Here is a 14430-nt window from a genome sequence, read left to right as displayed (position 1 = left end):
TATTGGTGGACAGTTTTACTCCATCCCAAATTTCCGCCCGCCCTATTAGCCCTCCTAATTGGCTTATTTTATTTCTTACCAATCGGACCGTTCAAGTTTTTTCCCCAGCACCTAGCTCAGATATCCATCCTTCACCCTATAGGGTTCCTCAGGGTTCCATTCTCAGCCCCTTACTATTCAACCTTTATGTTGGACCGTTGGCTGGTGTTCCTGAAGAAGCTGGGTTGTCTTTGTTCTCCTATGCTGACGGCACCCAGATTATCTTCTCTCTTTCAGTGGAGAGGGCGGCTGAGACTTCCTCCCTCCAGCTTTGCTTAGGTAAAATTGCCTTGTGGATGCAGGCCAATTACCTTAAGCTCAACGGAGAGAAGACCGAGGTCCTGGTCTTGGGGAAAAATAAAGATCTCTGGGGCCTCTTCCTCAGCCCTCAGCCCTCCTGCCAAGCTCGCAATTTGGGTGTCATCATTAACGACTCCCTAACTATGCAACCTCAAGCTGTTAAGGTAGCTGCCACATGCTTTACCATCCTTAAATGGCTCAAAAAGATTACTTGGATGCTGCCAGAGCATACCTAGAGGACTGTAGTCCAGGCGCTTCTCACCTCTAGACTGGACTACGGGAATGTTCTTTATATGGGGACCAAGAAAGAGGTGACTCGTAGGCTCCAGATGGTTCAGAACTCTGCTGCAAGACTGCTTTGCCGGGTTCCTAGAGCTGTCTCTGTCTCTGGTCACTTGCGTGACTTTCACTGGCTCAGGGTAGAGTACCGAATTAAGTTCAAAGCCCTGAGCTACATGTTCAAAATCAAAACAGGTGTGGCCCCCCAGTATCTGCAGTCTTTAGTTCAGCCCTATGTGCCTTTGCGCTGCCTTCGCTCATCCACCCAAGGGAAATTTTGTGTGCCTAGAGTGAGACTATCCTGGATGAGCAGCTGATCATTCACATATCTTGGCCCCTCCTTATGGAACTCTCTCCCTACACCTATGCGGAAAGAAACAATGTATGCTCAATTTCGCAAATCCTTAAAAACGTGGCTTTTTAATTAATAATCGGTAAGCGGGGATCTGTTCCTTGGCCTGGTCGGCGCCCAGAAACCCTTTTTGGGTAGCTGTTGCACCTTATCAATTAAAGTTAATAATAATAACAATAATAATTACAATTCCATTATATCTTATGGAACTTGGAATACAGCGGATGGGATATCTGTCACGTTTGTGATGGAGTATTCCATCCACCAAGGTTGTAACCAGGCCCATAGACAAGGGCAGTTTACAGTTCCATCCAGAGCAGCCTAGCTTCTGCTTGTAGAGAAGTGAAGCACAGCGGCCAGCCACCACAGCAATATGCTTGGGATAAAACACCCCTCTGCATATACTATAGGCATTTTGCAAGTAACCGAGTAGTTACAAGACCATGTAGAGAAATGTTTGAGTTTCTCTATAAGATCATGGAACTCCGAGGTGATTTGCAATATCCTGTTAAGGTCTGGCAGAGGGTACTTGTAGTCTTTGTAATACATGGTCGCACAATAACCCTTTCCACAATCTGCTTATATCATTGGTGTCTTGCTCTTTCATGATCATTGCAGATAAAGAATATAAGCAAAATCTGTAGTGTGAAATTAAATGCCCCAAAAAGCCGCTATTAGTTTTTGACAAAATATATGAAACATCAGTTTAATGTGAATCAGGATAAAAAGATAAGGTGCAAGCGAGAGTCCAACCAGAGGGAGGGATGGGGTATGTGAACTGACATTTTATGACATCTGCATTACATTTATAGAAATACCAGCAACAGTGATTTGACAAATCTGAATTAGTTATCCTTTTACAAACCATTTTCATTTTTTCTCCTAGATTCCAGAAAATATTTTTGCTGATGACATTCAGGACTTGAACATTTCAGTTGTTGCTGACTCCTTACATATCATTAATAAGGCTATGAATGAAGAGAATGGCACCGTTGGCCCTGCTAATCTACTTTTTGTAATTCAGTATCTTAAAAAAGTGGCCGATGTTGAAATCAGTGACCAGGAGGATGTGGAATCTCTGGAGCACATGAGCCGACACTTTGTGGAAGTAGCAGGAGCTGTCCTTGAGGAGCAGAACACGGACACCTGGGCAGAAATAAATCCGGTAAAACATGCTGTTGGCCAAGTGTTTCACACAGAATGTTCTCCTGAAATGCAATTTGGAGAATGAAAAATAAATGTTCCGTCGTACTGTTTCACATACTCTTACATGCCTTTGTGAATTGGCCCCAAATCTTTCACAATGGGAACACAATGGAAAAATGCATTATCAATTAGTAAAAAATAAAATGGACTGTGTCCTCTATGCATATGTACTAATAGGGAGTTGGAAATTTTGGAACTGAGTGAAAAAGGCTTATCAGTGGCATAGCAAGATGGGCAGGGGGCAGCACAAGTTGTGGGTGCGGCGGCCTCCCCCTCCTGCGGCCGCTACAGGGTTGCAAGTGCAGGAATAACCAGCAGCCAAAATCCCTTTCTGAATGCCTGTTTATGGAAGTGGGACCGCCATGAAAAGGCTGTTGGAAATGGGCATCGTAATCCCTATGGCAATGCCTTGGCAGGCACCGCCCCTATTGTAGGGATTATGATCCGACGGACGCCCCAACAGGCTCCTTGAGCCTGTCAGAGGCATCAGTCTGTCCCTCCGAATGACCTCATCGTGATTCGGCGGTCGGACTGCTATCCTGGCCGTTGGCCCTAAATGCTGTCAATATTATAAATTTACATTATATATCAATACCAAAGTCATGATGCTTGATATTAGATTTCCACTTTTACTTCACAAGGGAGTTAAAGTGAACAGTTAAAAGTAAATCAAATGCAATAGTCCCCATATCTTTGACTAAATTCTCTACTTTCAAAACAGTTCAAAGTTGGTTTGCACTCTACTTAACTTCCAGAATAATTCTCTGAGTAAAGAATATTTTTTTGCAAGCTTTCAAGGGAGATGATTGCTCTTCCAATACAAAGCATGAAGTAAGGGTCATGAAAGCAGCAACATAGTAGCTTGATTGCTTTGCAAAGATACGGTGAAACACAAGGAAAGTTATGCTTAGATAGCCACTGCCCCCTCGAACGCATGTGAGACTTCACGGGGACACTAGGAAACAGTTTATTGTCTGTCAGCATTGCATAGATAACCATTGAGTACACAAGACCTCCACCAGTCAATGCAGACACCTGAAACACACTGCCAGCCTCTGTGTCCACAAAATCTATTCAGCGCATGCGAGTTTATAGTACGATGGCCCTGCACTCATTGCATAGAAAACAGTAAGTTCTTCCTCTGAGCGTGCCTCCTGATACCAACTACGTGGTACCTTAGTGAGGACACAAAAAGGTTTCTAAAATAATGGTTCATCTTTCACCAGCTAAACACCGGCTCAGTAGCATAAGCATTGTTGTTTACTTACACAGGTAAGATGTAGTACTTGGGGTATGAAAATATATTGGGATAATAGAGGCAGTACTCTCTTTTGGTTCTTAGATTCAATTGTTGGCTTCATTTGGATTAGAGCTGTGTAATAAGACTGAGTTAGAACAGTTTCCCATGTTATTAAATAGTTGTAATCAAAAAGTAAGATTAGTACATACTCTATAGTAAAGATTCAAACCTTTATCATCCAGAGTTTTCAATCTGAGTCCTTGGCATTATGTCAGAATCTTAATCAAATTGTAATGTTGTGAGTATATAGTATAGGTACATTTTAAAATAAATGTTGCCACCCTAAGCATCAACCTCTAGTTTCCAGGCGAAGAGAATGACCATAAAAATAGAATTAGAATGATCTGGGGTGAATCTACCAAGTGTCTATAAAAATGTTTGCAACTCCTGATTCACCTTAAAACCCCACTAAACAGTTATGAGTGTATTTATGTATTAGCTACTGCTTCTGTTAACTTTTTTATCAATATACTTCCCCTCTGATTTGGTTTTAAACATACTATTGATACACTTTGTTTAAGTTCATTACGTACATGACTAGATTCAAAGAGTCTTGCCATATCTCACACTGTTGTTCTTTATTGCTGTAATGTGCTCTTTCCATCTTGATTTTTGTAGGCCAATCCCGAGTCATTATGCTGTTTCCCACAGGCACATTTCATTATGTAGACACAATACCTTGGGCATCATCCTGACGTGAAAAGGGACCGCCCGCCATAAGTGCGGTGGTCCCATGGGGGTGATAAGGATGCACCAGCAACACTGGCGGGCGCATCCTGCATTTTTAACATTGGGAGGGCGGTGCTTTCAGCGTCACCTGCCGCAATGCCTAAAATGCATTTTGTGCATATGCATGCACAACGTGGCAGGCACCGCGTGGTGCCTGCCATGTTGTGCATGCACATGCAGGGGGGTGCCATAGGTACCCCCCATGTACCCCCCTATCCCCCAACTTCCTGGGGGCCCGCAACGGGCCCCCAACTTCAAAATCTGCATGCGTTTCCGTTGCAGCAATGCCGCCACGGAAAGGCTGCCTCCTGCCTGCATCCTGATATGGATGGCGATGTCTAGCAGACACCGCCCCTATATTAAACCCTTTTCCGCCCGGTCGACTTGTTGACCGGGCGGAAAAGTGTCAGACGGTCTTCCCGTCCACCGCGGTACCCTCCGCCATACTAATATGGCAGAGGTAAATGGGTGGCTGGCGGGGAAGGCATTAGGGAAGATCACCACCACCATGCGGGCGGTGGCGATCTGCCCTACATCCTAATGGACCCCCTTGTGTTGCAGTTTAGGAATTCTTTGATTTTATAAACTGTCTGTCTGCTTACAATATGAAAAGCCTATGGTCTGATCTGACACATATTGACAACACATGAAAGAACTTCTTTGTTCAGCCCTGGACACACACCGCCTGACCGTTGCATCCCTTAAAACCTCACGCGTTAATGTGGGTAAGAGAACGCTAATGGTGCATTAAGAGAAATCCCACTTCCTTCAGGATGTCGGCATGGGCTTCGCCATCCTCCTTGGGTAAGCGGAACCTCAAGTCATTCTTGTACATTCCCGTCTCACCTTTGCGGAGTAGGGTCAATCAGTGTATTGGCTGTGGGTGCTTGTTCAGGATTGGAAGTCACTTGGTGAATGCTATATGGTATCTCACAAGGCACAGGTGCAGCAGAGAACCTGCTCTTATGCTACTTGCTCCTAAAGATACCTTGATGCAAAAAGTTGCAGCATTGCTTGAGTACCCAAAATGGCTCTAGCAGTAACTCGAATTAGTAGTAGGATGGGTGCACAGCTTGTTAATAAAGATTAATCCAGTTGGGTTCACCTTGGGTGGCGTAGATACCCCTAAAAACGCCACTAGTAAGTACATAGAATGTGATTCCAGAAAGGCACTGGGACCATCCCCTTGGGAACACCTTGTTTTCCTCTTGTCAACAGAGGATTCCACAATGTTAAGTGTTTCAATTTTCCTTTTTATTCGTCAAAGTTCATCAAATATTAGTTCAAAGCATATTCGTTAATCAGTATTTTCACTCATTGGTAAGCATGAGTGACATGTTAATTCATGAGACATCATTATAGTTCAGAGTGTCCAATGCATTTCGGGCTATAGGATACGCCCTTCATCAGGGAATAATGCTGTAAAAAGAAAACCATAATATATCACCACCTTCCATGAAACCTTACACGATTCATTCCAGTAAGCATCTTATATTTTCAAAAAATATGTCTGTCCAGTTATGCAATAAACATTACTCGAAAAATAAATCAAAATGCAGGTAAGACAATGATTGGGTAACTCACATGTCTGTTGAGTATGTTTGGTGGCTGTTCGACCAATGTAATAACGCTGTTACAAAAACAGAAAAACGCGGGTTGAGTTAAGGTGTGTAAACGCGGTATGTGAAATGCAGCATAACGGCTTCGTTTTGGTGAATCCACTAACCTGATGCTCGGTGAAACCGGTGTGATCAGAGGTGAGAATGCCCGCTCTTCAGAGGGTCAGTGCTCACGACAAGTTTGAGATTTCTCAGTGCAACAATGTTGCTGTTAGGTTCGTTACTTGAAACGCGATCCCGATCACGTGGTTACTGGGGTTGAAGAAAAGACTATCAGGCTGCGGTGAACGGGGGTAGTTACATGTGCTATTAATTGTACGTAACACAAACAAGTACAGGCTTAGAATAAACGTTAAAAAATGTAGATGAGGCGCTTGAAATTAAATGTGTAAAAAAGCGGAAAAAATAAAATTAAGGCGGAAAAGTGAATGATGGTGGTTTCGAACCGGTAAGCCTAGGGAAGTTGTCTCCAAAGGCGTGCTCCAGTGTGTTGTGCTATTAGCGTGCTGAGTTGAAATGAACGCTATCATGGGTGTGATAAGTGCTAAACAGGAGAACCAAACTTAAAGACACAAGGGCAAATTTACAGTTTGCATGAGGATTCATAAATAACATGAGAATTCACTTCTTTCATTCAAACCAAATGGCTTATGCGTGCACAATTTGAAAATCCAATAGTTCTCTCTTTGAAGAATGTATTTTGCATTGTCTCTTCCTTCTATTTTGTTGATGGTCTCTAAGATCATAAACTTGAGTTGGGCAATGCTGTGTTTGGCTTCCATGAAATGCATTGCAACAGTGGATTTTGCGTTCTTTAACCGTACATTGGATTTGTGCTCTGTCAGTCTTATTTTCATCTTACGTTCGGTCTTCCCAATGTATAGCTTACCGCACGGGCACTTGAGGGCATATATGATGTTAGAAGAATCACAAGTAGCATTAACTCTTAACTTGATTTCTTGTCCTTTCATTGGATGGTTGATTCTGTTTCCTTTTATCACATTATTACAGTGTCCGCAATTGTAGCATGGTCTAGTTCCATGATAGATTTCAGAGATAGAGGTTCTGGGTTGAATCATTTCACCTAGATTTCTTGATCTCGTGAACGCAAATAGGGGAGGTTCTTTGAAGCTCTGATTAAAATCAGGTTCTAGCGTGAGCATTTGCCAGTGTTTGAGAATGGTCTTTTTGTATTTGTAACTTGTTGTTGAAAATTTGGAGATGGCAACTATTCTTGTTTGCTCATTCTTTTGACTGGGTTGTAGAAGTGTGCTTCTATCTTTTAGATCAATTTTGCGTTTTGATTCCTCCAAGATGTGTTGTGGATATCCTCTTTGCTTGAATTTGTCTTCCATCTCTTTTAATCTTTTTTGTAACGTGTTAGGTTCTGACGTTATCCTTTTGATTCTAGCCATCTGAGAGAAAGGTAAGAATTTCTTTAAATTGTGCTCATGGAAACTGCTATAATGGAGCATATTGTTGCGATCTGTGCTCTTGGTGTGTAGATCAGTTTCGAGGCCCTTGTCTGTGCGAATAATTTTCACGTCTAAGAATGAAATGGTAGTATCTGACATTTCCCAGGTTAATTGTATTCTCTCGTCAATTTGATTGAATTGTGTGAGAGCCTCATGTAATTCATCTTTCGTACTAGACCATAGGATGAAAATGTCGTCTATGTATCGGAAAAAGGTTTTTAAGTTCCTGATCCATTGTTCATTACGCAATATATGCTTTTCTTCGTAAAACTTCATGAAGAGATTTGCATAGACCGGCGCGGCCGAATTGCCCATTGCTGTCCCAACCAGTTGTAAATACCATTGGTCATTGTGTTTAAAGGAACTTTGATAGAGAGAGAAAAGCATCAGTTCCATCAAGAATGTTTGAAAATTTACATCAAGATCTGTGTTCGTGAGTGCGTTCTCTATGGCTTCTATACCCATTGAGTGTGGTATGCTGGTGTATAGTGACTTTACATCCGCTGTGCATAAGATTATATTTTCTTCAGGATCCAATCTGATGGTCTCAAGTTTTGTTATGAAATCTGTGGTGTCCTTTACGTAAGTTGCCATGGTTTTTACTACAGGCTGTAGATATTTGTCCAATAATTGACCCACTGTTTCATGCATGCTGTTGCGGGTGGACACAATTGGTCTTAGTGGAGGATCTAGTAGGTTTTTATGGATTTTAGGGACCATATTTAGAGTAGGACTTTTAGGGTTCTCTTTCAGCAGAAATTTTTTTGTTCTATCATTTATTGTTCCCATTTCATGTGCTTTTTCCACGATTTCTTTCAAGTTTTGTGAAAATTCCAAGGTTGGATTTTGTTCAAGTCTCATGTAAGTGTTTGTATCATTTACATGTTCCATAACTTTCGATTCGTGTTGTTCCCGATCCATTATCAAGGACTAAATATGGTCCCTAAAATCCATAAAAACCTACTAGATCCTCCACTAAGACCAATTGTGTCCACCCGCAACAGCATGCATGAACCAGTGGGTCAATTATTGGACAAATATCTACAGCCTGTAGTAAAAACCATGGCAACTTACGTAAAGGACACCACAGATTTCATAACAAAACTTGAGACCATCAGATTGGATCCTGAAGAAAATATAATCTTATGCACAGCGGATGTAAAGTCACTATACACCAGCATACCACACTCAATGGGTATAGAAGCCATAGAGAACGCACTCACGAACACAGATCTTGATGTAAATTTTCAAACATTCTTGATGGAACTGATGCTTTTCTCTCTCTATCAAAGTTACTTTAAACACAATGACCAATGGTATTTACAACTGGTTGGGACAGCAATGGGCAATTCGGCCGCGCCGGTCTATGCAAATCTCTTCATGAAGTTTTACGAAGAAAAGCATATATTGCGTAATGAACAATGGATCAGGAACTTAAAAACCTTTATCCGATACATAGACGACATTTTCATCCTATGGTCTAGTACGAAAGATGAATTACATGAGGCTCTCACACAATTCAATCAAATTGACGAGAGAATACAATTAACCTGGGAAATGTCAGATACTACCATTTCATTCATAGACGTGAAAATTATTCGCACAGACAAGGGCCTCGAAACTGATCTACACACCAAGAGCACAGATCGCAACAATATGCTCCATTATAGCAGTTTCCATGAATACAATTTAAAGAAATTCTTACCTTTCTCTCAGATGGCTAGAATCAAAAGGATAACGTCAGAACCTAACACGTTACAAAAAAGATTAAAAGAGATGGAAGACAAATTCAAGCAAAGAGGATATCCACAACACATCTTGGAGGAATCAAAACGCAAAATTGATCTAAAAGATAGAAGCACACTTCTACAACCCAGTCAAAAGAATGAGCAAACAAGAATAGTTGCCATCTCCAAATTTTCAACAACAAGTTACAAATACAAAAAGACCATTCTCAAACACTGGCAAATGCTCACGCTAGAACCTGATTTTAATCAGAGCTTCAAAGAACCTCCCCTATTTGCGTTCACGAGATCAAGAAATCTAGGTGAAATGATTCAACCCAGAACCTCTATCTCTGAAATCTATCATGGAACTAGACCATGCTACAATTGCGGACACTGTAATAATGTGATAAAAGGAAACAGAATCAACCATCCAATGAAAGGACAAGAAATCAAGTTAAGAGTTAATGCTACTTGTGATTCTTCTAACATCATATATGCCCTCAAGTGCCCGTGCGGTAAGCTATACATTGGGAAGACCGAACGTAAGATGAAAATAAGACTGACAGAGCACAAATCCAATGTACGGTTAAAGAACGCAAAATCCACTGTTGCAATGCATTTCATGGAAGCCAAACACAGCATTGCCCAACTCAAGTTTATGATCTTAGAGACCATCAACAAAATAGAAGGAAGAGACAATGCAAAATACATTCTTCAAAGAGAGAACTATTGGATTTTCAAATTGTGCACGCATAAGCCATTTGGTTTGAATGAAAGAAGTGAATTCTCATGTTATTTATGAATCCTCATGCAAACTGTAAATTTGCCCTTGTGTCTTTAAGTTTGGTTCTCCTGTTTAGCACTTATCACACCCATGATAGCGTTCATTTCAACTCAGCACGCTAATAGCACAACACACTGGAGCACGCCTTTGGAGACAACTTCCCTAGGCTTACCGGTTCGAAACCACCATCATTCACTTTTCCGCCTTAATTTTATTTTTTCCGCTTTTTTACACATTTAATTTCAAGCGCCTCATCTACATTTTTTAACGTTTATTCTAAGCCTGTACTTGTTTGTGTTACGTACAATTAATAGCACATGTAACTACCCCCGTTCACCGCAGCCTGATAGTCTTTTCTTCAACCCCAGTAACCACGTGATCGGGACCGCGTTTCAAGTAACGAACCTAACAGCAACATTGTTGCACTGAGAAATCTCAAACTTGTCGTGAGCACTGACCCTCTGAAGAGCGGGCATTCTCACCTCTGATCACACCGGTTTCACCGAGCATCAGGTTAGTGGATTCACCAAAACGAAGCCGTTATGCTGCATTTCACATACCGCGTTTACACACCTTAACTCAACCCGCGTTTTTCTGTTTTTGTAACAGCGTTATTACATTGGTCGAACAGCCACCAAACATACTCAACAGACATGTGAGTTACCCAATCATTGTCTTACCTGCATTTTGATTTATTTTTCGAGTAATGTTTATTGCATAACTGGACAGACATATTTTTTGAAAATATAAGATGCTTACTGGAATGAATCGTGTAAGGTTTCATGGAAGGTGGTGATATATTATGGTTTTCTTTTTACAGCATTATTCCCTGATGAAGGGCGTATCCTCTAGCAGTAACTCATCATGCCTAGATAAAGGCTATGACATATCTTCTCCAGTGCCTGATGGCATGGTTGTGGTATGCAATCATTAATCATGGCCTTGATGAACACATAGTGCTGTCTGTTGGTGAAGCGCACAGTCATCAGCACTTACTCATATTTGTGCCTGCATAGTGTTATAAGTCTGTGCAGGCTGCAGGTGTGTACCGTTAGTATTAGGATACTGTTCTGTTTCTTTGTTTTGGAATATGTGTGGATAACTCACTGGTCTGCAGGACTGTACCATGAATGCGCAAGCGGAGTGTGCATCATGATTGTAGTAGGGAATATTGAATCCCGAATATCAACGGGAAATAATATTGGGCCCGATTCAAAGAACTAATTTAAGACAAAATCCTAAACTTACTACCATTTCGGTATTCACAGAAGGCACTTACTCATTTTGTTATTCACAGAAGGCACTTACTCATTTCGGTATTCACAGAAGTTAGGAGTCCTAACTTTACTACTCCTAACTTCTGTGAATACCGAAGTGAGTAAGTGCATTCTGTGAATACCAAAATGGTAGTAAGGTTAGGATTTTGTCTTAAGTTAGTTCTGTGAATCGGGCCCAAAAATCCTAACTTTAAGACTTTCGGTATTCAGAGAAAGAATTTAGGAGTCCTAAAGTTAGGAGTCCTAACTTTACTACTCCTAAACTGAGAAAAATCCTAACTTTAAGACTTTGGTGTTCACAGAAGGCATTTAGGAGTCCTAAAGTTAGGAGTCCTAACTTCTGTGAATACCGAAATGAGTCAGTGCCTTCTGTGAATACCAAAATGAGTAAGTGCCTTCTGTGAATACCAAAATGGTAGTAAGTTTAGGATTTTGTCTTCAGTTAGTTCTGTGAATCGGGCCCTAAGTTACAAAAATAGCAAGGGGCACAATATTGAAAGGTAAGTGCATAGAGGGCGTTAAGGATTTACTATTCTTAACTCAACATCTACGTACCTTGAAGATATATATATTTATATATATTTATATATATATATATATATATATATATATATATATATATATATATATATATATATATATATATATATATATATATATATATATATATATATATATATATACTGAGCTATAAAACACATGATGTCATTGTGAAAACGTGGACAATGTGAGGCTACAACATTGACCCAGTGAGGGAACAATTGCATGACACAATCCTTATTGTTCACAGTATGTTCCAATAATCCTCTTTCGAGATGCGAGCCACGTGTCTGTTGGATAAAATGGTGACTGTTATTTATACCTAAAAGACTGCATTTATTATGTTAGCAATCCAGTTGCTGAATTGTATGGATTGGTGGTGGGAAAAGGGCTTGTCCCTTTAAATTTACACTTGCACTAAAAAACTCTATGACCCTGTCGAAGGCTATGGCAAAAATGCATAGGTTGATATTCTTGCATCTTATATGAAAATCAGAAAATAAAGTATTGCTGGTGAATTACGGAACTGTGCTGCTTACTTTCTTTCACGCTGGTCGTGAAGGGGAATTGCATGAACGAAAGCTGCAGGCTGGTGTGTATGTGTGTGTGTGTGTGTATGTATATATATATATATATATATATATATATATATATATATATACATAAATACATTATATTTCTATTATAGACATATAGATGTTTATATAATGTATATATCTATATGCACAAATACATTTATATATATATATATATATATATATATATATATATATATATATACACACACACACACACACACACACACACACACACACACACAAATATATATATATATTTTCAAGGTATGCATCAGTGGAGTAAGGTATAAACATGCATAGAAACTTCCCTTTATGTGTTTTGTCCCTCAATATGTTTGTAACAATATTCTGTTGCATCGATATTCGATTTTCTCTACTGCAATCATGATGCACAATTACACAGAACGTCCTGTTCAAAATCCAGATACAGTTAATGACCACTTGTGCAACTCAGGTATGCTAACTGCATCTAACTTGCCTTCACATGCTTGCCCATGGCTCCTGCTGTGAATGGTCATCTCTTGACTTTTGAAGAGGGCTATTTTCCTTGCTCTGTGGGCATTCTGCAGACAGGCCTGAGAGTGCAGTACACAGGACAATGGAACAGGCTTTACAGCGTTGAGGATGCTTCATTCTGAAAGGATGAGGCCTCGTTCCTATTCGCTTGTTTTTGCTCTTTACTTGTTCTGCAGTTGATAAAGGCCTTTGTTCGCTGAACCCTCTTGCGGTCTGTGGTATTCATTGTTTAATTCGTGTAGGTAGCTTGCTTCCATGTCAATGGGTGCATGTGCTTCTGGCATGAATTAGATTGGGCTCGAATGCTGCCTATTTAATGTAAATGTGTTGTTGGGTTCTTTGCAGAGGGCTGGCTTCTTTCATGTGCTCATATTGTGCTATTGCCTAACGGGGGTAGCAATTGCTGGTTTTCTAACTCTGGGTCCCATTTACAGATTTCATAATCCCTTTGTTCCTCACTTTAGGCCCTGAATATTCCTCTATGGAAGTCCTCTGTGCTCAGTCATGAGTGGGCTGTTGTTGATCCCACACTTTAGTGGGTACAGGATCAATAGACCTGGCTTTACCAAGCGGATAATCCTTTAGGAATGGGCTGCATTATAGCCCAAATCCTGTTTGTCTGTCCTTCCCAACCTTCTGCCCAGGTACGTGCTCCACCCTATCTCAGCCTCCCCAGCATCCGCCCGCCTTTCCCTGCCCCACAGCAGCCCCTCACACTCACATTTATTGCTTAGAGCAGGTGGTAAATGTGAGTGAAAATTTCCACTAAAAAAAATGAATATTCTGTGAAATTCTGCCTGGTCGAACCTGATTCGCACAGTTATTCCCCATTCCAAGGTACAGGCGGGGTGTTACTGCATGGTGTCAGTTTTTATGGGTGCACATTTACTGCTCCGTCAGGGCCTATATCTTTGCTCCCTCGAACCTGACATTGTGCAATGGGAAAATTCTTGGTATGCATTTTATTGGTACAGATTTACCACCCCGTGGGGCCCAGATCTTTGCTAAATTAAACTCCAACATGGCAACATGGCCGTAACTGCATGGTAGGAGTTTTACAGGTGTAGAGATGTACCACCTCATAGGGGCCCATTTCTTTTCTACATCGAACCCCTCACTTAGTGGAATGGAAAAAAGTCTGTTAATCTTTCTACTTTTTCACTACCCCATGTTCACCATCAATAGATCATGGCTACAATGAAGACATCCTCATTCTGAACCCATAAATGCCAAGGTTTTGTGCCAGATTGAAGATGACAGACTAAGGATCTGTCCCCATGAAGACATTAGTACACTTTGATGGACATTCTAAGAGTATTTCGGCATCACCAATCAGTACTGACATGGACAGTCTGTAGAAAAAGGCCAAAGGCTACTTACAGATAAACATTTGAGCTGCGGGTTGAAACCGGGGCTCCTTCTTTTTCTGCCAGGGGCACCGCCACATTTTCAAGGGGGGGCAGAGTATCCCTTGCAGGGAGATGAAGTGAGTGACTGAATCCTGGAATGTCCCTGGAGAGACTGGTCTTTCCTTCCAATGATGCCCTCATGGGGTGTGGTGACGCTCACTGTGCTACTTCCTAAGTACCACACAGTCAATATACCTCCAAATGAACTCTTTGACCTTTCACCCATGTCAAAGGAGTTCCTTAATTTGTAGGTGCCGTGGCTCCATGCAAATAAGGGAATGTCTCCTTGGTTTCTTGGAC

The 14430-nt window shown here is 41.0% G+C and overlaps 1 protein-coding gene across 1 annotated transcript in view; it reads left to right on the top strand.

The window, feature by feature from the left end:
- The window catches only part of ADGRD2 (adhesion G protein-coupled receptor D2), a 387169-nt gene that overhangs the window by 46982 nt on the left and 325757 nt on the right, over positions 1–14430 (top strand). The window contains exon 6 of the mRNA XM_078640338.1: positions 1857–2135. Coding sequence (XP_078496464.1) covers positions 1857–2135 — 279 coding nt within the window. The remainder of the gene's footprint in view (positions 1–1856; positions 2136–14430) is intronic.

Source organism: Lissotriton helveticus, chromosome 5_1 (genome assembly GCF_964261635.1).
Source record: "Lissotriton helveticus chromosome 5_1, aLisHel1.1, whole genome shotgun sequence".
NCBI classification, from domain to species: domain Eukaryota; kingdom Metazoa; phylum Chordata; class Amphibia; order Caudata; family Salamandridae; genus Lissotriton; species Lissotriton helveticus.
The sequence above is the reverse complement of the archived record's forward strand: the minus strand, read 5'-3'. Positions and strand labels throughout refer to the sequence as shown.